This window comes from Solea solea, chromosome 14, assembly GCF_958295425.1.
Source record: "Solea solea chromosome 14, fSolSol10.1, whole genome shotgun sequence".
Taxonomy (NCBI): Eukaryota; Metazoa; Chordata; class Actinopteri; order Pleuronectiformes; family Soleidae; genus Solea; species Solea solea.
In genome coordinates this window covers 22,297,773-22,323,678 of record NC_081147.1, presented here as the reverse complement: position 1 = coordinate 22,323,678, position 25,906 = coordinate 22,297,773, and the positions used below count along the sequence as shown (strand labels likewise).

General features: G+C 42.4%; 1 protein-coding gene across 5 annotated transcripts in view; it reads left to right on the top strand.

Moving 5' to 3' along the window:
• atp8a1 (ATPase phospholipid transporting 8A1) overlaps positions 1-25,906 on the top strand; it is a 90,530-nt gene that overhangs the window by 50,650 nt on the left and 13,974 nt on the right. For all 5 annotated transcript variants that reach the window (XR_009242165.1, XM_058650484.1, XM_058650486.1 and 2 more), the window contains 11 exons: positions 396-534; positions 4,174-4,238; positions 7,455-7,627; positions 9,342-9,525; positions 11,549-11,659; positions 17,154-17,228; positions 18,567-18,689; positions 22,664-22,742; positions 23,775-23,836; positions 24,086-24,142; positions 24,340-24,447. Coding sequence is in view for 4 of the 5 variants with exons in the window: in XM_058650484.1 (XP_058506467.1) it covers positions 396-534; positions 4,174-4,238; positions 7,455-7,627; positions 9,342-9,525; positions 11,549-11,659; positions 17,154-17,228; positions 18,567-18,689; positions 22,664-22,742; positions 23,775-23,836; positions 24,086-24,142; positions 24,340-24,447 (1,176 nt within the window). In the remaining variant the exon portion in view is untranslated. The remainder of the gene's footprint in view (positions 1-395; positions 535-4,173; positions 4,239-7,454; positions 7,628-9,341; positions 9,526-11,548; positions 11,660-17,153; positions 17,229-18,566; positions 18,690-22,663; positions 22,743-23,774; positions 23,837-24,085; positions 24,143-24,339; positions 24,448-25,906) is intronic.

Sequence of the window (25,906 nt, the reverse complement as noted above, 5' to 3'; positions counted from 1 at the left end):
GCTCCTGTCTCCTCTCTACCACTGGGTCTTGTCAAATCGTTGGCCCTGTGACGGGCCAGTCTGAGCCCACAAGCAGCCCCAACAAACCACTAAGTTTCCTGGGAAAAACACCAACTGTATTTTGTGTGGCTTGTGTGGATTTTGTCTGTGGATCCACACATAAACCGGGGCAGTGTAACTGAACCAAAACCCCCTTAAGCCTGCGGTGTGGGTTTTTTTTTCTTCTTGGTGTTAAACAAGAGCAGCTGATGAGGGGGGTGGGGGGGGGAAACATGGCAGAGTGAGTGACACAATCCCGACTCACATGTTTCTCTGACACTTGACATTTTAAAGGCCTTCCTCTGTTATGGTCACCACTTACTGACTTTTTTAAATCAACTTTTACTCTGATGCAGAACCTGCAGCTCCTGGGGGCCACAGCAATCGAGGACAAACTCCAGGATAGGGTGCCCGAGACTATAGAGACTCTGATGAAGGCTGACATCAAGATTTGGATCCTGACTGGGGACAAACAGGAAACGGCCATCAACATTGGTGAGTAGGAACAGTCTCTGTGTCATGTAAACCATATTTCTTATAAGTAGTACCAACAATGAAACAGTGAAATTGCAGTCCTGGAGGCTTGAAAAAAAGCCTTTAGTTTGAATCCAAGCATATTATAAAGTTTATTACAGATTGCGGTGCTGTGACTGACAGATTTGCCTCTATGCCATCACAAAGCGCACCAGAATTATTATAAATAGTCCATGTTGCTCAGACGACATATTATAATCCCATGTCTTGTAGACACAACGCTGGCTGAAGCTATTATTAAGCGACCAGCTGCAGATATGTGATATTGTGTATGCAAGCAGAAAACTTAAATATATCGTCTCTAAATGGTCACTTATTTTAAACCCATAATGCCCAGTTTGCAATAAAGGTTTCCTGTTAAAACAATGAAAAAAAAACCACTCTTCTGATTTAGCATTGCAATCCTAAATACACTGTAGGACTGTGCAGTCTGTTTAAAATTGATCACAACCTCAACACAAGATTTGTGTCTACTTTACAAAGTTTATACAGAGTCACAGAATATATAATACAACAATTAGTATCTCTCTTGACCAAAAAAACAAATAGAAATGGGTAATTTGCACCACAGTCTTACATTTAACGTTGTCTTGTGAGACACTTAAGCCTAAGTAAAGTCACTCGTTGACCTGATGTGTGAACTGAGATAAATCCTGGAGCCTGTTTTCAAGTATTTCACTCAGTTCTGTGCTCTGTCTTCACCGAGTGAGACAAACTACTGACAGGCTGAATGCTTTTCTGTCAGACATATCTAGCAAAAGCATCTGTCGCAGAATGCAAGATGATGTATGAGCATACTGCACCGACGTGAAGTAAACAACATACATGTGTACATAAGCAGGGCACCCTCTCATGTATCTAGTTACCCCTAGAGGTCGGTTCATTGCAGATGATATCGCAAAGTTGGATGTCTAATTCCAATTCCGTTTATATCCTTTTTTTGTCCATAAATAGCCCTGATATTAATCTTCTTAGATGTGGCTAATTTATGTCAAATGGATCTACAATAGAGCCAAATTGGTAATATAAAATTCAGAAAAACACGTCTCCATTAGTGGCTTACACCTTCCACTGTGGCCTGACTGAATCAGCCCTTTGTGCCTACTGTGCCCAGATGTGAGGAGGCTCTCCAGAGAAGCACAGGCTCACTGCAAGTATTTTTACAAGTCCACAATTTTGACTGAGTTGCTCTGTAAAACCTGCGTTCAATATTGACTTTGTTTTTTACCATTTTCACTCACTGAAAGACGATATCCATTTCCAGGGTTAATGGTGCTGTTTCTGACACGTCGGGAAGGTGAATTCAGACCATCCTATTTAGGTTTCTCTGCATTTCTAGGTGGCCCCGAAAACCACCCAAAATGCTGTGCTTGGCAGAGCGTGTGGGACATATTACATTATGTATTTATGATATTCAAGTGTGCAAGTTGAGTTTTGACCTGACGCGGTGGAGATTGTATTGTTTTAGTGCGTTCGTAATGTCGAACGATCATGACATAATGTGCAGTCAGTGCCTACTCTGACACCACGTCTGTCTGCCGGCAGTGTTTGCTCTGGGACGTTCTCCCGGCGATGTGAGGTGTTTGTTGAGGGGAGTTGTGCGTACGTAATGTTTAGCGCAGGCTCGAGCCAGAACTCAATGAAAGGACAGAGTCTGCTGAATAACTTTGCTGGGTTCTCACTTCACTGGAGGTACCACGTACGAGGAGCGCACAAATATTTGGTGTGTAATTTTTGGCCAGAGGATGCATCATCCCCTTAAGCAGGGATAAATGAAACGGTAAACACAACCCCTTATACGCTACCCTGTGCACATGCAGCACATAAGCCATCATTGAGCTGCCTTTCCACCTTGACATTTTTGAGCAAAGCAAGTGTCAGGACTGTTGGTCTTAAAATTAGGTTCAGACAGACAAATTGTAGGTGCGTTGCCGTCTTAAAGGTCCAGTGTGTGTAATTTAACATTTATGTCTAAGGGTGAGACTGCAGACCGTAAGCAGCACAGGGAACTATGGTGGCCTTTACATACTAGAAAGGATGTTTTCCTAATTTACGAAGTAAGCTTCTGCTTCAAAAAGTGAAGCTGTGAGTTTGTCTGCTATTGGAACATGGAGGCTCAAATGGGGGCCTCTGTAAAGCAAGGGCCCCTGCTTCAAGGACATAAGTATTTAGTCAATTTTTATTTTAAAGTCATATATCTAATTTTCTTTGTTTAAGTATTTTAAATGTAACACACTGGTTCTTTTAGGTCAGTTGTATGACTGACAAACAAAAGCCTGGTCTGAAGTCAACGGCGCAGCATGTAATTGCATGCACACTTTAACCTTTCCCATTTTTTTCTCTCTTTCACAGAGAGAGTATCTAGCCTTGTAATAGTAATTCACCGTGATGCAAGTATAAATGGAAACAGGAGAGATACTCGGTTATGATTATGAACCACGCGTCCGGTGCAGTGACCTTTCTTTCCGGCATTTAAACAAGACAAAGTGGGCTTGGACACGCCCGACATGTGGTTCTGCACAAGTACTAGATCGTTAAAAACAAAAAAAAAACATTGTATTATCCTTTAAAAGTCCATGCTGTGGCTAAAATGTGCTCCTCTTAATTGTTGCACGTGAGACAACAAGTGTCACTGTTATAAATACCTTGGTTCCTGTGGGAGCAGTGTTTAGTTCTTCCTGAGACGGAGAAAGACAAGGATTCGAACTTCCTCTGATGAAATAAAAGGCAGAGGCAGTTCAGCTGCAGTCGAATTAATTCAAGATAAACACGTTAAGCGGAAGGGCTGTGGTGACAGGGGGGCAAGGGGGTGAAGACAGTGTTCAGATGGGGGGACATTTTCCATACATTGGCAACTTTTTTGGACTTTTGCACCTTTTGCACTTAAGAAAACAATCTGCCAGATCCCAGACCCCAGCCCTGTTTGGGTTTGACTCTGGGGGTGGGCGAGCCCGGCGCACTTCCTCATGCAAGTTCTCCCGCCATATCTGTATACAATTGAATTTTGAGCGTGTTTTGTGCATAATTCTTATCTCCGTTTAACTGACAGACAAAATGCCACCCATGTATTAAGAAAATCTCTTTCCAGACAGAAGCGAAGTGTGGAAGCCCACAAATATTCATGCGGTCGTACCACAGATGGCAGCCTTTTTATACAGCCACGGTATGAAATCGAGGGCTTCATTCTTGGTCCGTGAAACATTTTTGTTTTCCCCAATGAGAGGCTCGCTCTACCACCTTGCTAGTGACCCTGAGCATCTGTCCCAGCCAAGAGCTGAACGGGAACGCTCCCCAGGGAGCCATGTTGGGTAACACAGAGTTGTAACGGCCTTTTTAAACAGGAAACTGACAAACCCTTATAAACCAAAGTCATTAGTCATGTCCTGAGACACTGGCTCTGAGCTGTAACATTTTAATTGGAATCTGTTGCTGCGTCCTGTAGTGGCCTTTTCATTTTTTGTTGTATGTATTTTGTGTTTGTATTTGTATGTGTTGTAGTAGTGAGTAGTAATATAGTTTAATATATTACTACTTGCTTATATGCTTAATGTCCAGATTTTCAAGTCTAATACTTTTGCTCTCCTTTTTTTTTTACTGTAGGACATTCCTGCAGACTGCTGACCAAAAACATGGGAATGCTTGTGATTAATGAAGACACTCTCGATGTGAGTATTTAGCATTTCGTGTTTAGCAACAACAACAGACAAGATGTTTACTCGGAGCAGTATACTGAATTTCTTTAACTTACTCACCCCCCCCCCCCCCCCCCCCCTTCCCTTGCAAAATCCCCATTAAGAAACTGAATAGATACATCATAAGGAAGCCTTTTCACACTCACGGCCAACACGCATCCTAAATCCACCGTCAGTATCTTTAAGAAACCCATGCAGAGAAGTCTGTTGACCCCCTGGCAGGAGGGCCTTGTCTGTTGTTTCTTAGACTGAAAAGAGAGAGAGTGCCTGCACTTCCATCGGAGCAGTGCTAAGCAGGGTGACCACAGATGGAGGAGAAACCCAACTGGGTTTCGTTTGTCGGACAAGAAGGGGCCAAATAGCGAGAAAAGTGGACAGAGGAGGGGCAAACAGCGGGAGGTTGTTTGGAGTCGATGACGGACGGCTGTCACTCTGTCAGCCAGTTGTTAAGCTTGATAAATAGAGCAGAGGTCGAATTTTGGGGCTGGTGCCTTCACCGAAGCACATGAACCAGTGCTTTGAAATGTCAGCTCCCATTCCCCCTGTAGTTGAGCAGATGCTTAGACAAGGCAAAACATGGCGGCAGAAAAGCTCTCCACCAATGCACAGCGACTTAGAAGAGCAGGCGGCAGAGCGGCTAATTCTGAGTGCCCTCGCGCGACGAGATAGAGAGAGAGAGAGAGAGAGGGAGTAATTGGAGCATGTGGTCGTCCTTTGCTGTGTTTAGAAATGGTTATCAAAGGGCGGACAAAGTCTTAGACATCCTCTGTACTAAATCTTACTTGAACTACAATTCCCAAAGTGAGACTCGGTCTCAGAGGCAGGATTAGGTCATTTTTGAAATGCTTTGTCCTACAGTCAGTGTTTAATCATCAGGAGAACTAACAGCACACAGTGAGCAATAGTGTATTAATCATTAGTACAGTCCCAGATAAATTGAGGTCATTATTTTCATATTTTCTTCAAAGAAAAGTGTCTGTAAGAGAGTGGAAACACCGATTAAAAACAAGTAATACAAAAATCCAGATTTAAAATAAATTCTAAAATAGAAATATCATACATTTTAAGTGCTTTCAAATGTTCTTCAGTGAGATGGAGTTCAGGAAAGGGAAGAAAATGTGTGAAGATGTGGTGGAACATCCTCCCCCCCATGTTTAAGACAAGACGATGACATTACATCCACACAAAATGTCTAGATTCCACATCATGTGTGTCATGTCCCCTCGGCTATATCACTCAGGGCCTATATCAACAATGGAGCTCAGTCTTTATGGGAAGCTCTTGTAGGATTTCTGAATGGATCCTGCTGCAAACCCATTCCAAAAACCCAAACACTAGCGAGTCACATGGGCTAAACTGGCCATTATAGCCATAACAAAGAGGATTTAAGGGGAGATGTTTAGTGTTAGCACTGAGATTCCTCAGTGGAAATTAGGGGCAAAAGGCTACTCTATTTGTGGAAACGGTAAACTGGGCTTATCACAGTATGTGATTAATAGATTGTGCCCCAAACAGAGGAAAGTCTTTCCCATGCAGATGGTATAGCAGTTTACACAAAGCACACACACGCCCAGACTCACTGACACTGTGATGTCATCTGAGATAGAGAGGTTTTCTTTTTCAGCTTGAATATAGATATCGTAACCGGTATTTCTCTCTCTCACCCTAATCCAGAAAAAGTCCTAAAGGGGCCACAAATACAAGAGAAAACCTACAAACTTACAACTGTATGATCTAGACCAGTCATTTCCAGAGACTGGGTTTGTTGGGTTTTCACCAAATACATTTGCTAACATATTATCTTTTTGGAAATGGCTGCTTTATCTATTCACGCTTTTATTAGGTGTGACGGAAGTGGCAATAAAATGGTCAGAAGCCTTATATTACGCACAGATTTGCACTTTTGCACAGTTTACTGCACATAATGAATTGGGTGCTACCTGTCTAACCTCAACCCTAACCTTACCTTTTATTACATATGCTGTGGGGACTTTTTTTTTTCTTTTTTCTTTGTCCACATTATGTGACTGTAAACACATTTACGTTCTCACGGCATGAGTAATACCTAGACCACACAGACATCGACGCACATTAACACTCGCTCACCGTCGTGTGCTGCGTCTCTACGCCCCATCAGGGATGGCCAAGTCTCCGCAGCTGCTCTCCACTTGTATCCTCTTGCTCGGTTCCTCTCCTCCGTTAATCCATCATCTCTTTCTCGGCGTGTCTCTCCGTCTCCCTCTCGCGCTTGGTGAAACATAAAGCCCCTTTCTCCAAATATTTCCTTTAAGCTGGGGTTTCAAAGTTTTGTTATGCCAAGCGAGTGGCTGCGTGGTCCCCTGGAACAATCTCAACGCTCTGACATATCTGACCTTGACATCGGGCCGTGCCCCTCCCTCCACCATTCCTGTTAATGATCACCATTTTTTTTTTTTAATGATTACAGCTGTTCGAGCATCTGCTTTGCACATTCTGTTTGTAGCCCTGTATTGTAAATCATTTTAACCATTCATTTTAAGTTTTTTTATATGTATATTGTACTGTATTTACATTAAACTATTAAGCAAGCAATAGTCCGGGATTTACTGTAACTATCCACGTAATACATCGAGCTATACCTCGGAAAATGGCGCCATGCTAAAATTAGTTTCATCTTCTAATGGCTTCACCATCTGTGGGGAAAGATGATTGAATGATGAATGCAAAGATGATCTCATCACTCCGTCCACTCGGTCCACACGACTGTATACGGGACACTAAATCCTCACGTCAGTCTCGTATTTATAGATATTCGCCATCAATCATCGTCGTAGCCGCGTGCAGCTTATAAGCAAAATGTGATCCTTTGTCAGAGCTCGGCTGCGTTGTCACCTCATGGTCGAGGTCTGACTGTAACGAGTGTGAGAAACATCATAGATGTATAAAATGGCATGGGGCAGCTGTTCTGCAGCATTTGGGGATTAGATGTGGACAAATCTGGCTCTCTCTTCATCGAGACTACTGATCACGTAGGAGCTAATACAACGATTTTCTGTGTAGAGATGAATTAACTTATAATAGTTTAGATTATGATAAGCTCTAACACTATACCGAATAATAACACTACATATCTCATTAAGTCGTCCAAGTATAAGATTATGGGTTTGAAATTCGTTTTGAAATCTCACTCATGTTTTTTTTATCACACAGGGAACAAGGGAATTACTCAGCCACCACTGTGGAATGCTGGGAGATGCCCTCTACAAGGAAAACGACTTTGCTCTCATCATCGATGGAAAGACTCTAAAATACGCCCTCACGTTCGGAGTGCGGCAGTACTTCCTGGACCTCGCCCTCTCCTGTAAAGCTGTCATATGCTGCAGGTAAGATTTACCCCTGAAAAAAAAATTCAAATAAATTCAAATAAAGAATGATGAAAACACTGTTGTTGCAAATGTTGAAAAGGCTTTTTCTTCCATTTTAGTAGCTCATTTTATAGTGATACTAAACGTTTGTGCTTGAACACGTACTTTAATTAAATCATAAAGGCTTCATGGTTGAACTATAATGCCTTTGTTACAAAGGTCAACTATTGCATTTGTGGAAATAGTTTGTGAAAAGTGGGAAGGTTATGAATTTAAAATGGCAAGTTTCAACATTATGAAGGAATACTGTTGACTTGCCCAGGCCACATAAATAACGAGAAGCACTTACTCAAGCAACCATGACGGGGGCCTGGGGCCAGGAGTCGGGAGTCAGCACCGTGTTGTTTTCAGACTAACAGCAAACCCTCAGGTGCCACACCGCGACTTTCAATGAAATGAAGTGCGATGGACACGGAGAAACACTGAGAGACGAACTGTTCCACAGCCAGAGACAGACACGCAGTTTACAACATTGTCTCTGGGGACAGTCTGTACTGTACACTCCTCCCACTTCAGTGGACAAAGAAGAGGCCGCCGTGTGGGAGGCCACATGCTTTTACTGTCTGTAGCTACTTAAATGCTCATGCTTTTTTTTTGTTTTTTTTCATTCCCATAAAAAAGCATTGTAAAGATTTCAGCTCTGCTGTTTACATGGGGATGTAATTTAATATAATCTGGTGTTTACATGCACCCGTGCGTTTAATTAAAAGAGCTGAGTTGAATGCACAAGTGATGAGTTTGTCATGTATTCATTTCATTGACTCATGCTTAGTTTTTTTAAGATCATGTGTCTCTGCATAAGATCGATTCGGCTTGTAAACTTCCCATTAATCATATCGTACATTCATTTTTTTTGGATTCAGTTATGAAAAGGTTTGTACCCGCTTGTCTGCAGATAGAAATTGTACTTGGTTTGGGGCAGTTTATTGTGGCTGATGCTTTCATATGGAACTTGTTTTGTCTGATTTTTTTAAAGTAATCATAATCTAAGTTTCTATCCAGCTATTCTATTCCTCTAATACAGTATGTGCTGCAGCCACCAACGTAATGACTGGGTCTGCTTTAGAAAAGTCTTATGGTTTCCCGAGAAGAGGCAAACACAGGGGGAAGTCGTCTCCCCAGACTATGACAAGTCGTTTTTGTAGGAGCATTTCCCAGTTCACACAGCTCACTCCTTGTCACCGTCAACTCTGAACTCTACGTGGCACATAGACATTCATCCCCTTTTAATAGGACACTCCTAAATCATTATGTGGGCAGCCTGTTGAGTTTAGTTAAATGGAAACCACCTGTGTTAAAGGTTTTCATTTAGTAAAACGGGTGGATCCTTTTAGTGAGTCAGTGTCCTGGATTAGGACTAAGGAAGGAGGGAGTCCGTGCAACTGTGTAAATGGTGACGGACACAAGAATGTGTCCCAGTCACTGGAAACCTCACGTACAATTTAATTGCCCCCTGAGAGATGGAACAAGTATGAGACCACTGTCAATGTGTTTGTCCTCAAAAACTAACACGACAAAATGGAGACCAAGGGCCCTGTAGCAACTTAGATCTCACATTCTTTCATGCATTCATTCACCACAGATACAGTATGTTCCCGCAGTCAAGATCAATTACTGTGTTACCAGTGTGATACCTCAATTCATTTTCTCTATGTTACTCCCCCCTTTTCAGAGTGTCTCCCCTCCAGAAGTCAGAGGTGGTGGAGATGGTCAAGAAGCAGGTGAAGGTGATCACACTGGCCATCGGCGACGGTGCCAATGACGTGGGAATGATCCAGACGGCTCACGTCGGCGTGGGAATCTCGGGCAACGAGGGCCTGCAGGCGGCAAACTCCTCCGACTACTCTATTGCCCAGGTGAGCAAGATATAGCAGGTGCTTTCAGGGGGGGATTTTAAGTGATTATTGTAAAATTATAATACACAAATTAACATGAAGTCATATTGACAGTTGTGCATAATGTTAATGATAAAGTATGCTCACAAAACAATGTGACAATAACCAGATTTTTGGGCTAATGTAATGTTTAAAGCCTTATTCAGAGGGCAACAGACCTTTTCTGATACAGCCTTTTCCTTGTCGCTCTAAAAAGTGTTCACTAAACACAGTATTGTTTCAAGAAATGTCTTCATACACACGGAACCCCCAGAACGACGAATCTAAACGCTGTAGTATTCATGCCAGGCCTGTATTTGGTGCTGTAACAGACGGCAACTGAAATGTATGTATCGTTTGTATGCAGTAAAATGCAAGAGGTGGTGTTTTTTTTTGCATGCCAAAAAGCGGTTTCCAAAAATAGAGTTTTAGGGCTCCCTGAAGGCTGCTTCAGTGTGGATATAAAAAAAGCATATTCTGTACAAAACTTTTGCACAGTCTCCCTAAACTCATTCTTGTGTGTATGGGCCATAAATATGAATCTAAAAATGTGTTATATGTGATTATGTGTCAGTGATACGTTGGCAAATTGTTCTGAGTAACAAAGGATGTTTTAGTTTATACAGTGAAGGAGTAACACCTGCGAAACAAGCATCCGCTGACACCCAACTCCCGTCATAATTATGCAGGCTTATGTCCCAACAAAATGCTACTTCAGTACATAATTATGTCCCAGTAACCAGTTCTGTCTGAAATTCTGTAGTGTTATGCTGTCATGTGATACTGGTAAACAACAAAAAGAAAAGTTCTTGTACACTTGTCACGCTTCTTCACCGCACGCCACTCACTGCACTGCAGCGTTTTTTCTATTACAGCCACAGGGTTTTTGAATATAGGAAACCAATACTGGACTACAACACGGTGCACTCTCCAGTCTGCAGCGTGCAATTACCGTTCAGGAGACTTGGATTTTTCTTAAGTGCCTCCTTCAGTCCACATGACATGAAGAACATGCATGTCTTTCAAAGACAAGTGGCCTCTTCTAATCCATTTAAGCTGTGTCCCAATATCAAACTAAATTACACCTACCAGACTTGCAGTTGTGTTTTCCATACGTCGGCGTAACGCTACATTAACTGTAATTTGCAGACTGCAAACTGAATCCGCAAACTGTGTGTAACGTCTATATACGTGGTTTTTAGATGCTTTAGATTAGAGCTCATTGCTGTTGTAGGAATATTAGGGAGCTCGTTTCCAAGATTTTGTATTTGAAAGGTTGGAATTATCTGTTGACGCGAGAGGTCAGTACAGCGTCTCCGGGCTGAGGCTCCTCTGCTGTCCATCTGTCATCAGCTCTGGTCAGCGTTAACTGATGTTTGAACTGATTTCCCCGAAAGGGTCAGGCAGATGCAGCGCTGCCACTGTGCTTTCATTTTCGGAAGTAATACTGCAGAGACACGCCGAGTCTCAACTTTTAACAATATGGTTACTATCTCAAAAAAATACATTTTGAGGACTTTTTTCCTTTTGTCACATGATAAAAGTACTGGATGTAGATAGCGTGCTTTGTTTTATCCAGTCACTGACAACCAAGATGAAGCGCTTACTGTACAGCGCTCCTCCGCTGCAATCACACTTATCAGGCAGAAATTGCACCGAGTTCACCACAGGCACTAAATGGTGGTATAATTATAAAGCAATTTAACTATTATTCAAAGCCCTTAGAGACAAGTACCACCATATGAACTCCTTTTATTTTTCGGCAGCTCAAAGAGTAGAAATCTCTGGAATGTGTTAGTGAATGCTTTGACCACAAAGCCTCATCAGTCTTTAAACGCTCTGCTGAGGAATGACCAAATACTGTCGCTGGCTTTAATCTTGAAGTGCCTGCAACTGCTTTAGTGTTCAAGCGCTGATCCCTGATTATGAGAGACCATTAGCGAGTGTACTGTACACAGACTCGGATCATTCATTCGTCTTGTCCTTTTGCTTTCCTCCCACACAGTTCAAATACTTGAAGAATCTGCTGCTCGTCCACGGGGCCTGGAATTACAACCGTGTGGCAAAGTGCATCCTGTACTGCTTCTACAAGAATATTGTCCTCTATATCATTGAGGTAACGCTCACACACTGGATTGTTGAAGATTGTTGATAGTTTTTTTTCTCACAGCATGGCCTCTCACGTTACCTTCCACATTGTGCATCTCCTGGGTGAGTGGTTTGAGATTCGACAGGCCTGGACAGAATGTACAGAGAGGGAGAGAGAAGCCTGTCTTTAGGAAATCAGCCAGTTATTTAACCCAAAATAACTCATACGATTGTTTACAAGTGTGTAATGACATAGTATTGTTGTAGTGATCACAGCTAGAGCTGAAACAATTCATCGATTACTCAGTTAATCGACAACTATTTTGATAATCGATTCATCGGTTTGAATTCTGATTGTTTAAGCTTCTTAAATGTGAATATTTTCTTCATTTCTTTGCTCTGGATAACAAAAAAATCATTATAAGGGAATCATTTTGGTTAACAAAAACAAGACATTTGAGAACATCACCATTAATCAAGAAAATAATCAACAGATCAGTTGATTATGAAAATAATCGTTAGTTAGTGTTACTGAATTATAATGTTTTTCTAATGTGTTAATCTGTCATGGATGGATAGATTTGGCAATAGATTGGGAATAATTGACCCCGTCATTAATTAATTAATTAATTAATTCATTCATTCATTCATTCATGATAATAATATGGCAATTTTTTCTGAAGTACTTTATTATCAGTAGATGAGTGCCCTTCTCTGTAGGCAACTAACGTCACTCTCTGCATATCAATGGTCTGTCGGTGTGTGGTGGGTTTGATGACATTTGACAGACACCAGACCGGTTCAGAGCTTTGACCAAGAACAATCTGACAGGTTAAGTGCTTCCTATCAGCAGCAGCTTTATCACGGGGCGTGGTCAGATGTTTTTGAACCACCGACTGTGCCCTTTCTCTGACGGAACCAGAAACTTTGGTTTTGGCGTCCTCAGAGCTTCCCCGTCCCAGTGCTAAATCTGACTTTGCACCATGCTGCATATGAGGAAGCTTGCCCCCCCCCCCAGACACGTTTGCTGCTATGACTAATATTTTGTTTAACAGGGTTTTACCACAACCTGCCCAGGGTGTAACCTGCCTCACACTCCGCGTCAGCTGGAATTGACTCCAGCTGTGGTGGGAGAAAGTGGATAGACAGGGGGATAAAGTCAATTTTCAAGGTGTCTTAAGGTGGACTTACTCGCCATAGCATTGGCAGCGTATTTTCAGTTCAAGTATAAGTCCTGTACATTTTAAACCCATATGATCATAAGAACCTGAAGAATAAGTTCTTCAGATTCTGGAAGCCGTATAAATTAAATAAAAACTATACACACAAAGACGGGACATATTGTAACACAAGTGGAAAGAACAAAAGAAAAATAAATCACTTGAGCTTTTTCTTTTCCTCTGTTCTTTTCTCCGTGTTGCCTGAGGGGGGGTCCAACGTCCACAGAGAGCTGAACGGTGTTCAGGAAGCACTTCCTCTGTGTTCCCTCTGTGAAAAGACGACACTGTGGAGATGTAGTGGCAGGAGAGGATCAACCACATGTTTTTAAGATATCATCACCACATAACCTGTCAAGGATATATGGCCACTTAAAATTCTCTTTTGTCCATCGTCTTTCTGTCACACTTGACCTCTGATCCCCTTTCTCGTCCTCATTCTACATGATATGCCGTGGATAATCTGGAGACTACCTTTTTACATTCCAGCGTGTCTGCTCCTGCCTTATTGTGACCCTAAGTGAAAAAAGGCGGTCGATGTCTTTCCAGGCTATAACTGCCATTGTCGGCACTGCAGCGTTTTTGATCATGTGGCCATTTTCCACCCATGTTAAAATACCTGTTGCGTATCCAAGTTCAAAATATAATTCAATTTGCACCAAATTACATTTTCTCTTGGCAAATCTCTTGCGTCCACTAAAATTTCTTAAAGAAGTGACGACTTCTGCCTAGCGTGTTACACAGATTTAAGACGACGTCTGCCTTTTTCATTCTCTTCTCTGCCCTTTATGCGAGTGCCACATGAACATGTGCTGCAGTCACATCAAAAAAACCTGGTTACAAATTCCTAAGATCCTCTTTGAAATACACCAGGTCGCTTTTCAAAGCAGGTCCTTTCCTACAAGTGGAACTTAACATCTTTAGGTCTGTCTTCAGGGCAAGCTTCTGTCTCGCACACTTTTTGTTACTCTCTGAAAACATAACCCCCCCCCCCCCCCCATGCTACACTCCTCCGGGGGATCTAAGGGATTCAATAGGACATTTTTTTCCTCTGCTTCAATATTTCAAATGTCCCCGTTTTGTTAGACCCTGACATCTAACACAGCAGCAACCCCAGGGTACGGGTAAAAGCTACATTTGTAACACTAATAGGTTTACTTTTGTGCAAGCATGTTTTTCTCATCAACTCTTGGGCTACCTTGCACAAGAATTTTACCTTTTTTTTTTATTCCCAGAACCATTGTCCACTACTGTGTGTGTGTGTCACGCTCTGAATGCTGGGACCGGGAGCCTGTGTTTAAGCCTCTTTTCATCTCCATCGTTTTCCACTAGTTCTTTGGTTCCTCTTGAGAGACATAGAGTAGGAGGGTAAAGGATTCTGCAGCTATTATAGGAGAAGTGAATGTGAGCACAACTCGGCATGGAACAGTTGTGATAATTCTGGATTTCCTGTGCCTCACACCAGGTTAATTTGAATTCAGACAGTAAGGTTTTAACTCCGGTCGATGACTGACTGGCAGCTGGTGGTGCTTTACAGTGTTTCTTTTGGCTTTCCTGACAATAGTAACTATATTTGACGTTCTTATAGCTAATCACCTCAGCATGATGTTCTGTGTAATGGAAAAAGAGACGTTTAAATGCAAAAAAAAGCTGTTGTACAATGTCGTTCTCTGTGTTCAGAAACGTTAAGCAGAATACAAAATGTTCGACTTTGTTGTAAATCGTGCCGTGAACCAAAGAACTGAATTCAACCACATTAAAGAAAAGAGAACCTCTTGAAACAATCCATAGCAGCACAATTCAAATGAGCTCTCCAGCTGGCCAGTCATGTTTGACAGACACATTGCCAGGCTGCTGCAGAGGGGGCTGATGGACAAGTGGCATTTATGAGGCAATTACATGAAAGCTCATTCAGTGCAGCTCAGAGCGAAGCTTGCTGATGAGAATCGCCCTGAATGAAACCTCGGAGGCCGTGCGCGGCATTGTAAGACGGCTTGTGTTTGTCGCTCCACATATTCCCAGCATATTTTTCCGGTCCTTCTTTATGTCTTTGCTTTATTCACTGCTAGCTTTGTGTATGAATTCCATTAGCAATTCTGCAATGCTAAGCTTAAGCGTATCAGGATTCACATTGTTGGGTACGAATGGCATGCACATCCCCCCCCACCACCCTAATGCCACGGCCACTTCTTAACTTGATCGAGCAGCCTTGGAATCAATGATTTTGCGATCCACTGATGAATATGCAAAAAGTCTTCTTATCGGCGAGCCGCTGCCCAATCCCTCTTTTCTTTGCTCCCGCTTTCCTCCATTACGGGTTTTCATGATGTGCAGTCGGGGAGAGAGGCCAGCCACACCCCTCCGCTGAGTGGCACTCAATGAGGGGAAGAAAAGGGGGAAGAAAAATCCTGCCTGGTACTTCCCCTAATGAGCAAATCAATGCATCTGTCCCTCAAGAGATGGGAGAATGAAGAAAGAGAGTGAAGCTATTGGGAGCCCAAGGACCAGGCCAAAACACTTACACAGAAGCAGTTACCACATGCTATGAATAGGAACCCTTTTTAACTCGGCACAACAATATATCAGCCCAGAGCCTCTCATTGAGCGGCGCTGTAATTAATTCAGCAGTTTGACCTACCCGCTAGCCTCTCATTACCAATGCTTGAGCCACATTAATAGTTGAACCTGCCTCATGGCTTGGGCTTCTTCGACACATAACCCATAGCAACGGCATCTGAATGCATTTCTCAACAAGCCAAGACCCAAAACATCCAAAACTGTTATCACATTGCCAACAGATGTACTGTCCACCTTCTGATTCTCATGACGGAGCCACATGGTCCATCCCATGTGAATTTGAAAACGTCCCCCCCCCCAATAATATAAAAGAAACAGCATCATGGTTGAGTGCACCTGATGGAGTGTAGGCTGGTCTCTGATTGGTGGGTGTCACAGGGAGGGGATGTGAGGGGCAGGGTTTAGGGGCACATTCAAAAAACCCTTTTTTCCTTGACTGGGGAATAAAGGTAGATGGGGGGGGGGGGGGCAGTGGGGTTTACAGACATTGTCTTTCATACATATGCTGATAAGATTTCGTCGGAAATGCTATTAGCAGATTGGTAGTGGTAGTTTAGACTCCTTGCAGAGGTGGATGTGAGGCCCTTAAATAGGCTTTGTTCCAGTCTGAGAATTTGTAGCAGCTCATGTCTACATAATGAAATTAAATTAAGCAAACAAATGCTCAGTAGGACACAGCCATAATACAGCACCCCTGATGTTCTCTAGACAGATTTGCTGTGAGCGAGAACCATTTCTGATTCAAAAGTGTCAAATACAAAACAATGACAGGGATATTTATGATCTATATGCAAGCAGTTTTCAGATTTTACATGCAATTGGGCTGCAGGTGTCAAACTATTTTAATTATGTTTCATTTTTTTCCCACTAGATTTACAGGACCTGTGTATGTGAAAATAACTCATTCAGACTACCTGGCTTCTGCCCATCTCAGAGGCAATATTTATCTCAGATTAGTATGACTAAACAAGATATAGTGATAAGCCTCATCTCCACCCAGCATATGGCTTGCATTACCTCTGTCTCCCTTTGCTGACATGATATATCAAAGTATCCCTCATTCAGAGTCCCACAGGCCCGACAGCCCCTATAACTAACCTTCTCTGTCACCCGCATGTCTTCAGGTGGATCATTAAGGGAAACAGTGGGCTTGATAAATGTGTGTAAGTAATCCTACTATAAATCGCGGGGACAATTTGCATCACAGAGGTGACATCTGAGGGTCTTGAATTTCCCGCTGTCGCAAATATTTCCTTATTTTGCCTTCTCTGTCTCTCCTCACTATGAAACGGCAGAGTTGGATTAATGTCTTGTTGTCTTGACCACAGGAGAGCACTTCAAACGAACGCATATTATTTTCAGGATAATCAAGTTGTTGTTCTTCACATTGACAGGAAACATTTGTTTTTCCCCTCCCATTTTTACCAAAGTAGCTATTATAGCAAGATGCATCACCTTTGCAATAATATATTTGCAGGAGCTGTTTCACTCTGTGATTAGTTTGTACAAGACTGATAGATCCTGTTGTTTCTATGTAGAGTATCTGCTGTTGTGAGACAGTGAAGAATCTACTGTGACTGGAAAATTGAGGGTTAGGCTGTAGACAGTGTTAGTTTTTCTCAAATCAGATAATGGTAACCACTCCAATTCAAGAAAGTGATTTGACCTTTTTTCCAGGCCTGTTGTACAGTTTCTTACTCTTAATACATGTATTTTTGTCTCCCTCAGATCTGGTTCGCATTTGTCAATGGCTTCTCCGGTCAGATTCTTTTTGAACGCTGGTGTATCGGCTTGTACAATGTGGTAAGTGTTAATAAAATGCATTCTCAAAAGAGTCCATTGTACCCCTGTCGCTCGTTGACACAGCATTCATTTGCCAAGTTACGCTAACATTTAAAAAAAACAAAACCCTAACGAATATGAAATCAACATCCTGAAAAAAAATTCTCCTTTATTTATGACCTGTTGTCAAGTCCTTATTCCCTCTGTGCTCGAAACTATGTGCTAAATGTGAAAGAACAACAGCGTAGCGTGCCCCAAAGAGTGTAGTTAGCATGGGCAGCTAAGTTTGAATGATAAAAAAAACAAGAAGACTGGAAAAGCAACTGTGCTGGCTGCTGATACAGGGCGTCCCACAGGGCTCTATTATGGGACCACTCCTAATGAACCCATATTTCATCTGTCATGAACTTAATAGAACAGAAAAATATGCATCTGCAAGTCTGATCTTTCCACCACACAGTTAAGCCCACAAGGAGTTGATATGTAGTTTTAAACCGTTTGTTAAAATCAACTCAATTCACCAAACTAAATCAAATGAGAGACGTGTGAAGTGACGTTTCCCCATATTCCCACATGCAATTTATGGTGGAGACATACTGTGAAGTGAGAAGGACATTTCCACAGTCCTGTCCCTTCCCTTCATTTCATAATAAAACACCACCTTAAAGAACCAGCACTGCATTGGGGGTGGTTTCACTTGTACCTCATCCAAAAAGGGTGAATTCCTCTGGATCAGTGGAAGCCTGTTGAAGGCAGTGGGCTGAATCCTACCCTCAATGGAGATCTTCCTTGGTCTGGCTCTGAATGAGGAAGGAGCCCACTCAAGCATGTCCTGTGGCCCACTGGTCCCGTAGACTAAGGCTTGCAGACTCCCACTCCAGATGGGCCCACAGGGAACTCACACCAACTGACCCACTGAGCCCCCCAGCCACACAATACCACCGCTGCTCTCTCGGCAGCTGCAACACAAAACAACATTACAACACCACTTAGTATTTGCACTTCAGCGGGCTTAAATACCTGCTTCTTAGTCAAGAGTATCGCCGATGTTCATCGGAGATGGGTTTTGCATATGAACGGACTCGAAGCATGACAAATCAAAATAAGTAACCCTGTAGGGTTTTAAGGTCAGTGGTCTTGAGTGAAGTAAAAAACACAGGCAGCAGCAAGTGGAAAACAAAATGAAATGTACACTGCCACACATGTTAACATAAGGAGATGGTGGCTATGATAGAGACGCATGAATGCACATACACACAGATAAACACGCATATATGTTTACAATTCAATTTTGTTTATAAACTATTGAAAACTATAATAATGTGGGTTTTTTTATGTATGGTTTATTTTCTCTCATAGCTCTTCACTGCTCTGCCTCCACTCACTCTGGGAATATTCGAGCGCTCCTGCAGGAAAGAGAACATGTTGAAATACCCAGAACTCTACAAAACCTCCCAGAATGCCATGGGATTTAATACCAAGGTAATGCAAGTCTGTCACATGTTCCGTATATGCATGCATGCATGCTACCATTAAATGTCTGTTCTTTTAATAATTGTCACTTAAAACAGTCAGTTTTATGTGTTTTTTCCAGTTTCTGTTTTGTCATTGTTTCTTCAAATCTGGTGCAGTATTACAAGCAAATGCCCCTCGGGTTGTAGGAACCTTGTAATCTATTTCTGTAGCGGTTGGTGTGTAGCCATGGCTTGTATTTTTCTGTTTACAAACTGTATATTATTTCAGCACCTCTGGAAGATGATTTTATAATCATACTCTAAAAGTACTGGCTTCTTTGGGACTTTTCATACAGCTCACAAATTAGATTATTTTCCACTGTATCAATAAAAAAATTGAGTAATAATTTTGTGCTCTGCCACACACACGCGAAAGGTCAAATGTTCCAGCTATTATAACCAATTAACATCACATTAATGACACAAGTTGCTGTCACGTTGATGCCAGTGACTGATGCGTCTCTTGTTTCAGTGACCTGGCAGCTGTAGTCAGGAGGTCTCCAGTTCTAGGTTTGGTTTGGCCTGGTTTGACCTATTCCGTCTGGTTGTGGAGACTATTTGTTAGCTTTCTCCTGCTGGTAATAAAGATGTCGCCTCCTTTCTCCGTGCAAGAGCCAGAGACTCCCGGACCCTCCTCATAGGCGTGGTGACCTGGTTAGCACTGCATGGAGATGGATTAAAGACAGATTGGCCATGGCACTCAGGGGCAGGGAAGGTCAGATAGGCTGTGGGATGCAGCAGAAATAATTGAAGAAAAGGGAGAGAACAGAGAGAGTGTGCTGTCATTGTGTGACGGCATTTGTTGCGGGAAATTGTACAATTTGTTTAAGTGGGGAAAGTTGGTTGTTGTCGGAGCGAGACTGTCGGATCGAGTTTAACCCACACGAGATCAGACCAGAGTGCCAGGAGTGACAGAGTCTCTCACCTCTGTCCAAAGTGACAGGCGTTGGTTTCCAGATCAACCAAAACATTGAAAGTTGAAAGTTTATTAGTCACAGGAATCAAACTTTCCTTCACCTAATTGTATTATGTCACAATGTCTGATCAATTATTTGGTAAATCTGTGAAAAATTAACATTCTCAGGCGCTGGCATCTCATATTGTGAGATATTTGATGCCGCTCTTTTGTTATGTGTCATAGTAAACGGAATTTCTGTGGGATTTGACTTTTATCCGAACAAATCATTTGATTTAAACATAATCACCATGGGCTGTAGGAAATTACAACTAGACATTCTGCTTATTTTTTCACGTTTTATAGACGTTATATAGACGAGGGAAATTGGTAGATTAATCTCTGATAATAAAAAATAATCACAGCCCTTGTGAATATATCAATAACTGTTTTATTAACTATACAAATGTGGTAGGACAAGCGTTTACCGGTGCTAATAAAAAATGGAATGTGAATCCATAAAAAATGCTGACAACCAAAAGCGTGCATACAAAACATTTTTTGAAGTGCTGATTGTATCAGGTGTTTTACTTATTCCAGTACGGACACTACAGAGAAGATTAGAGACATTTATCCTCCCTACTGCTTATTTAATCATCCAACCTTTTGGCAGAACATTGCTTAAGGTGGGTTTTCTCCTCATTAACCTTTTCCAGAGCGTCATTATTGCCAAAAAAGGGTCACAGAACTATGCGTTTGATAGTGTAGAAGAAAATTAATCTCAATTTTGTTTGGGCCACATTTTCCAAGACCCATAAATGATGACTCGGCCAGGTCAGCAGGTTGTTTTTGCTGGCTTGTTCCGACTCTTTTCCCGAGATATTTTCCTTGCAGCTGGCCTGAGGCGAGGCGAGAAAATCCAGCAGGAATTTGGCCCCTCAAAGCCTGTCTTTCTGCACGCCTGGCTCTTTTGTACACAACAGATACTGTCTTTGTGAATTAAAGCTGTTTGTGTTGAGGTGGGAGAAGGGAGTGGCCGAGGGTTGTTAGAAACTGGAGGCGTGGCTTCAGCAGTCGCTTTACTTTTAATTATAGATTCCTGACACTTAAGGCACTCTTGTGAACCACACTTGCCTTTTGTCGTAAAATACAGTTGTTTACTAGCAATCAAACTCTTTGTTTCTTCTTCTATCTTTCCTTCTCTTCTTCCTGTTTTGCAAAAAGATGCAGGGGGAGGGGGGGCTGGGCAGCACTGGAAGTAGTTGGCTCGATATTAATTACTGGCTTTCATGCGTTTCTTCTTTTTTTTCCCCCCTCTTTTGGCAATTAGGACTTCGTCAAAGGGCTGAATCTTTACAGGACAGTCTGGGCATTCATTCGGGTGCGATCCTTAGCAACTTGCTGGGATACATGGAAAAGAAAGAGGGCAGGGTGGCTGCAAGGGTGAAAGGGAGGATCCCACTGTGACAAATGATTATGAACATTTATTGATTTCATTAGCATTCGTTATTGTGGCGGGGGAAACTTGAGGCAAATGATGTTTTGAGAGGGAGGCTGATAGAGAGCTGAGCCTGTCAGTGGGAGGCTAATTGGCATAAACGTGTGATTGTAACATTAGTGATAATTTAGTTTGAGTTAGAGGAGTTGGGTTTGCTTTGGGAAACCCCTCAGTCAGTGTATTGGGCTTTGTGTACACAGTGAAGGGGGTGAGGTAATCCCGGGTGAGAGTGGGGGGAGGGGGGGCGTCGTGGTGGCTGCAGCAGGACTTTGTTTGGTCTGTAGTGAAGGTGAGGAGGTCGTGTCACTGAGGCCAGGCTATATTATAAAGGCTTACAGACTGAATTAAGAGTTTTCCTTCCACTGTAGTCTGTCTTGCTTTCCTCTTTACTCAACTGTTTCCTTTCCTGGCAGGGTACCTGTATAAACCACACATATAAAGAGAAACTAAATTAAGTTTGCACTCGACATGGTGTCCACTTGGTCTTCAATAAGTCATGTTTTATGTTTAAATGGCAGGTTTTAAAGTTGCTGAAAAGGGTGTTTTAACTGGGGGGAAAAAAAACATGCCTTCAAATTGTCATCTGCCAACATTCAGTGATTAAAAGAGTCTGGAAATTAAAATGGTAGTGCTTTTTTTTTTTCCCTCCACCGGCCGAGTTAACACCAGCGTCTGGGTCAGCACTGAGGAGGAAAAGGGAGCACAAATGTAAAGTGGTTTTTGGCCGAATAGATTTCACGGCTCTTTCATGCTACATCGCCCATTAGTGTTTTATTTGGCTTAGCTGTTGCATAATGTAAATTTTGAAACAAGGTGGTTTTGGAGTGGGAGTATTGATTTAAACAACACGTCAAAAGTCTGCATGCTTTTATACGCCGGCACATGCAGACTGTGTTTCACACCACCTTTTTCCAAGCCCGGAATAATTACCCTAAAAACACTTTAATCTCTGTCAGACCTGTCAGTCTCAGTGTGTGTGTTTCTGGACTGATTTCTGCTTGTTTAATCTCTCCTGTCATTTATTTCTAGACCAGTTAAAATTCTCAGTTGAAAGCAGCGATGCTTAATGAAATGTAACAAGAGAAAACCCACACTGCCAGCACATACGGTATAATGTTCTTATTGTCGAGGTGACGACTTGTATTTTGCAAGTTTCTTTTGCTCGTTTATTTAATCGATTCTCCTAAATACAGTTTTATATCCAAAAAAGTCAGACACTGTGCACCAGGCTTTCACTGCTCTTACACACAGTCAGCAGCCTCTCTCTCCCCCCATAACACACACAGAGGATATACAACGTGTCTGTCAGCGGGGTGGCCATTCAGCAAGGAGGCCCCAACAAAACCGCCACTTAGCCTAGCACTGGGATGGCACAAAGGGCCCAGGTCAGGGGTCACTTGGAAGACTGGAGCTCCCCACACCCTATTTAATGCGTTTTTTCTCTCTGTCTCTCCTTCTCCCTTTGGAATCTCCTGCCACCGCCCACCCCTTTCCCTCTCCTCATGCCTCCTTCCCCTCCATCCTTCTCCACTCCTTTTTTTTTTTGCAGGTCTTCTGGGCCCATTGTCTGAACGGCCTCTTCCACTCCGTCATTCTCTTCTGGTTCCCCCTTCAAGCCTTCCGGCATGGTAAGTATCTCCTGGAGACTCCTCGACGGCTCTCAGTGGATGAAGAGGGAAGACAGTCAGATACACATACTTTGTCTTAATTAGTTCTCTCTTCAGCCGTCCGGTCATGAATTGCAAACATGTGTGTGTGTGTCGCCCCGACAAGAGCAGCGCACACTAACAAGAGTGCACGTTTGCACACGGTGATCTATTTTTCATAAACCCACCACTCAGATATCACAAATATCAGTCTTATTTGGTCTTTGTCAAATTTAACTTCTAATTCACAGTGACTTCATTTAACGGCGTGTTTGTGCGCATTGAGATGCAAGTTCTTCTGTGGGTGCGAGCACAGAGAATAGGGATCTTTGAGCTGATTATAAGTCTTGGCTGGACAGAGCTGAGGACCACACAAGCTTGGGCCTGCTCTCCAAACAAAGGCACCGAGCCCCATCACTCTGACTGACAGGCTGTCAGCAAAGCCTCAGTGCACACAAGACATGTGACCAGCCGGAAGTAAATGGAAAGGGGAGCCTCTCTCTCTTTCTTTAGAGGCAGTTGCATATTATTGCTGATACTTTAGCCTCGACCTATTATAATATTCCTACTTTATTAATTCAGAAACTTTTTCTCATCATCTTGGTTGGCGGAGAAGTGGTTTTCAAGAAGTTGAATTGCCTTTTAATGGTTTAATTAATAACAATTTTGTTAGGAAAACAAATCTGTTCTAGTACAGTAGTGAATTAGCAGGATATTTAATCTCTGACCATGATTAATGCACACCATTTCTGCCCCTGGATTTTCATATAAACATTGTTTCCATTCCATTCCATTCTGAATGTGGCTTTCGCATAATGTCCACTTCAAATGCCGCACTCAGAATAGGGAGTTTTACACTCAACTTCGTGCTGAGATGAACTTTAAATGAATGTCCTATGTGACATGTGGTTGTTTACTCTTCGTATCACCTAATGGAGACGCTGTGTGAAACGTAAAAGCTGAAAAGTGACAGCTTTGGCCCTAAAACGTTCCTGTTGTTGATTCCCTTCACAGATACGGTCTTTGGCGACGGAAAAACCCCCGACTATCTCCTCTTGGGCAACATGGTTTATACAGTAAGTGCACCGGTCTTTTTTTGGCAGGAAGTGTTTCTGCTGCGTTAAACAGTTCTGGTGTCCAGTTTCTTTGAGTAAACATCCGTGATATGTCTTGTTCTTGTGCCTTTTTGGGTTTCTGCTGATCTGTTCAAATTTTATACTGTATGTAAATTCAGATACGAGGTGTGCACTTCCTGTGACCGATTATTAGTTTCGGAGGACAGACTTGGTTTAATGTCAGTTCTGATTTGATTTGTGTGTTCGCAGTTTGTCGTCATCACAGTTTGTCTTAAAGCCGGACTTGAAACCTCGTCCTGGACCATGGTGAGTTGATTGCTCTTTCCTCTCACTGCTCAGGTTCTATTATCTCTTCCCAGTTCCTCTGTTTTGATGTGACCTTATCATCTCTGTCATAGTATCTATGTCTCACGGTTTCTTCCCTGTGGGGTTTCAACCGTAAATCCAGTGAAATGATGTGTAGAGTTCTGCCAATAACATTTCACTTGATTCTTCTCTAACAGTTCAGCCACATCGCCATATGGGGAAGCATCGGCCTGTGGGTGGTGTTTTTCCTCATCTACTCCTCCCTGTGGCCTCTCATTCCACTGGCTCCCGACATGTCAGGCGAGGTAAATGCATCCACAACCACGCAAGCTGTGTTCACACCAGTGCCACGACATTGACAACCAGCAACAACAATGATTTTAGCTCTGTTATCTCCGTCTTTTGCAGTTGTTTGCTTAGTTTCATGAGGTACTGCTAACGAGAAACGGTCAAAAAAACGGTCAAAAACAGGTGTAACTGAAAATAACTGTTCACTGAGCTTTTCTCTCAAAACTGATAGTCAAGTTGTGGCGGGTAGGAAGCAGTCGAGAAGCGAATGAGGGCAACTGCATCTCTATTTTGACCCCTTCAGATGAAAACTGAAAGGCTTCTCCGTTTTTTAAACTAAAATGGAGTAAGTGACGTCTTTGAACGTATCAAATTGTGGATCTAAAGTGGCAGCGGGAGCAGAACTTAAGCGTTTTAAAACAAAAAATGGAGCAGTATGGAATGGATGCAGCCAAAGGATCGTGTGATAGGAGCTTGGCGAATTGAAGACCGACACATGAGAGTTTCTGTGTCATGGTTTCTGAAAGTCTCCATTTCCACCCGTCATGACTGAAACACAATTCTGGAATTTCTAATAAAAAAACAAAACAAAACAACAACATGTAATAATGGAGTCAGCAGTATTTTTGAAACGATCTCCATTTAAGGGAAATGAAAACCCTCCAGTCGTGCGGATGGGAAGCCAGGCGTAAACATACCAAAGGTGATTTGTTTTGAATATTTTAAACATTAGAGGGGATATAGCAACGCTTACACAAATACACACACACATGCATTCACTTTCATGGCAACAACTTCCTCCAATACTGAGAGAAATTGATGATATAATTGTCAATCACTGACAGACCTGCAGTGCCCCATAATTTATTTTCTTCCCAGATGGTTGGTGGGAAAAATTCCGAGTGGAACTTAACACAGGTCTTTTTTTCTTTTTTTGTAAGGATTGCCAGAGGAGTGTAAACTGTCAAACCTCTGGCTTGTGTTGCATAATGACTTAATTGGGCCAATTAGCCCAGTGTTTGTGTTACATTGCCCTCCCTCAGCTCTGAGTATCCACAGGTGACATGGAAACAGTGAGGTAGTCAGGAAGCCAAGCAAAGAAAGTCTACAGTCAATCTGATTTACAAAATAAAATAAAAAAAATAAAAAAATCTACTCAGCAGTTGCGAGGATCATACAGTAAATTTACTTCCTTGTCCACACAGGCCTCAAATTGCATCAAACATCCTGATTTAACATACTTTTTTCCCCGTGTTATTTACATGTGAATACGGCTGCGGGTTCTATGGCTCACCACAGGTTGTCAACAGGAGTCTGTTAACCGCAGGCCTGCAGTGCATTCTGGGGATAAAAATGCGGCATCTTTTCTTCAGGAAACAATAACTCAGCGGGATGTTAATAGAAGACAGAAGCTGCACAGCCAGTAGCAGGAGAGCAGAGCTACCCCCCGTGACGCCAGAACTGTGCATACCTTTG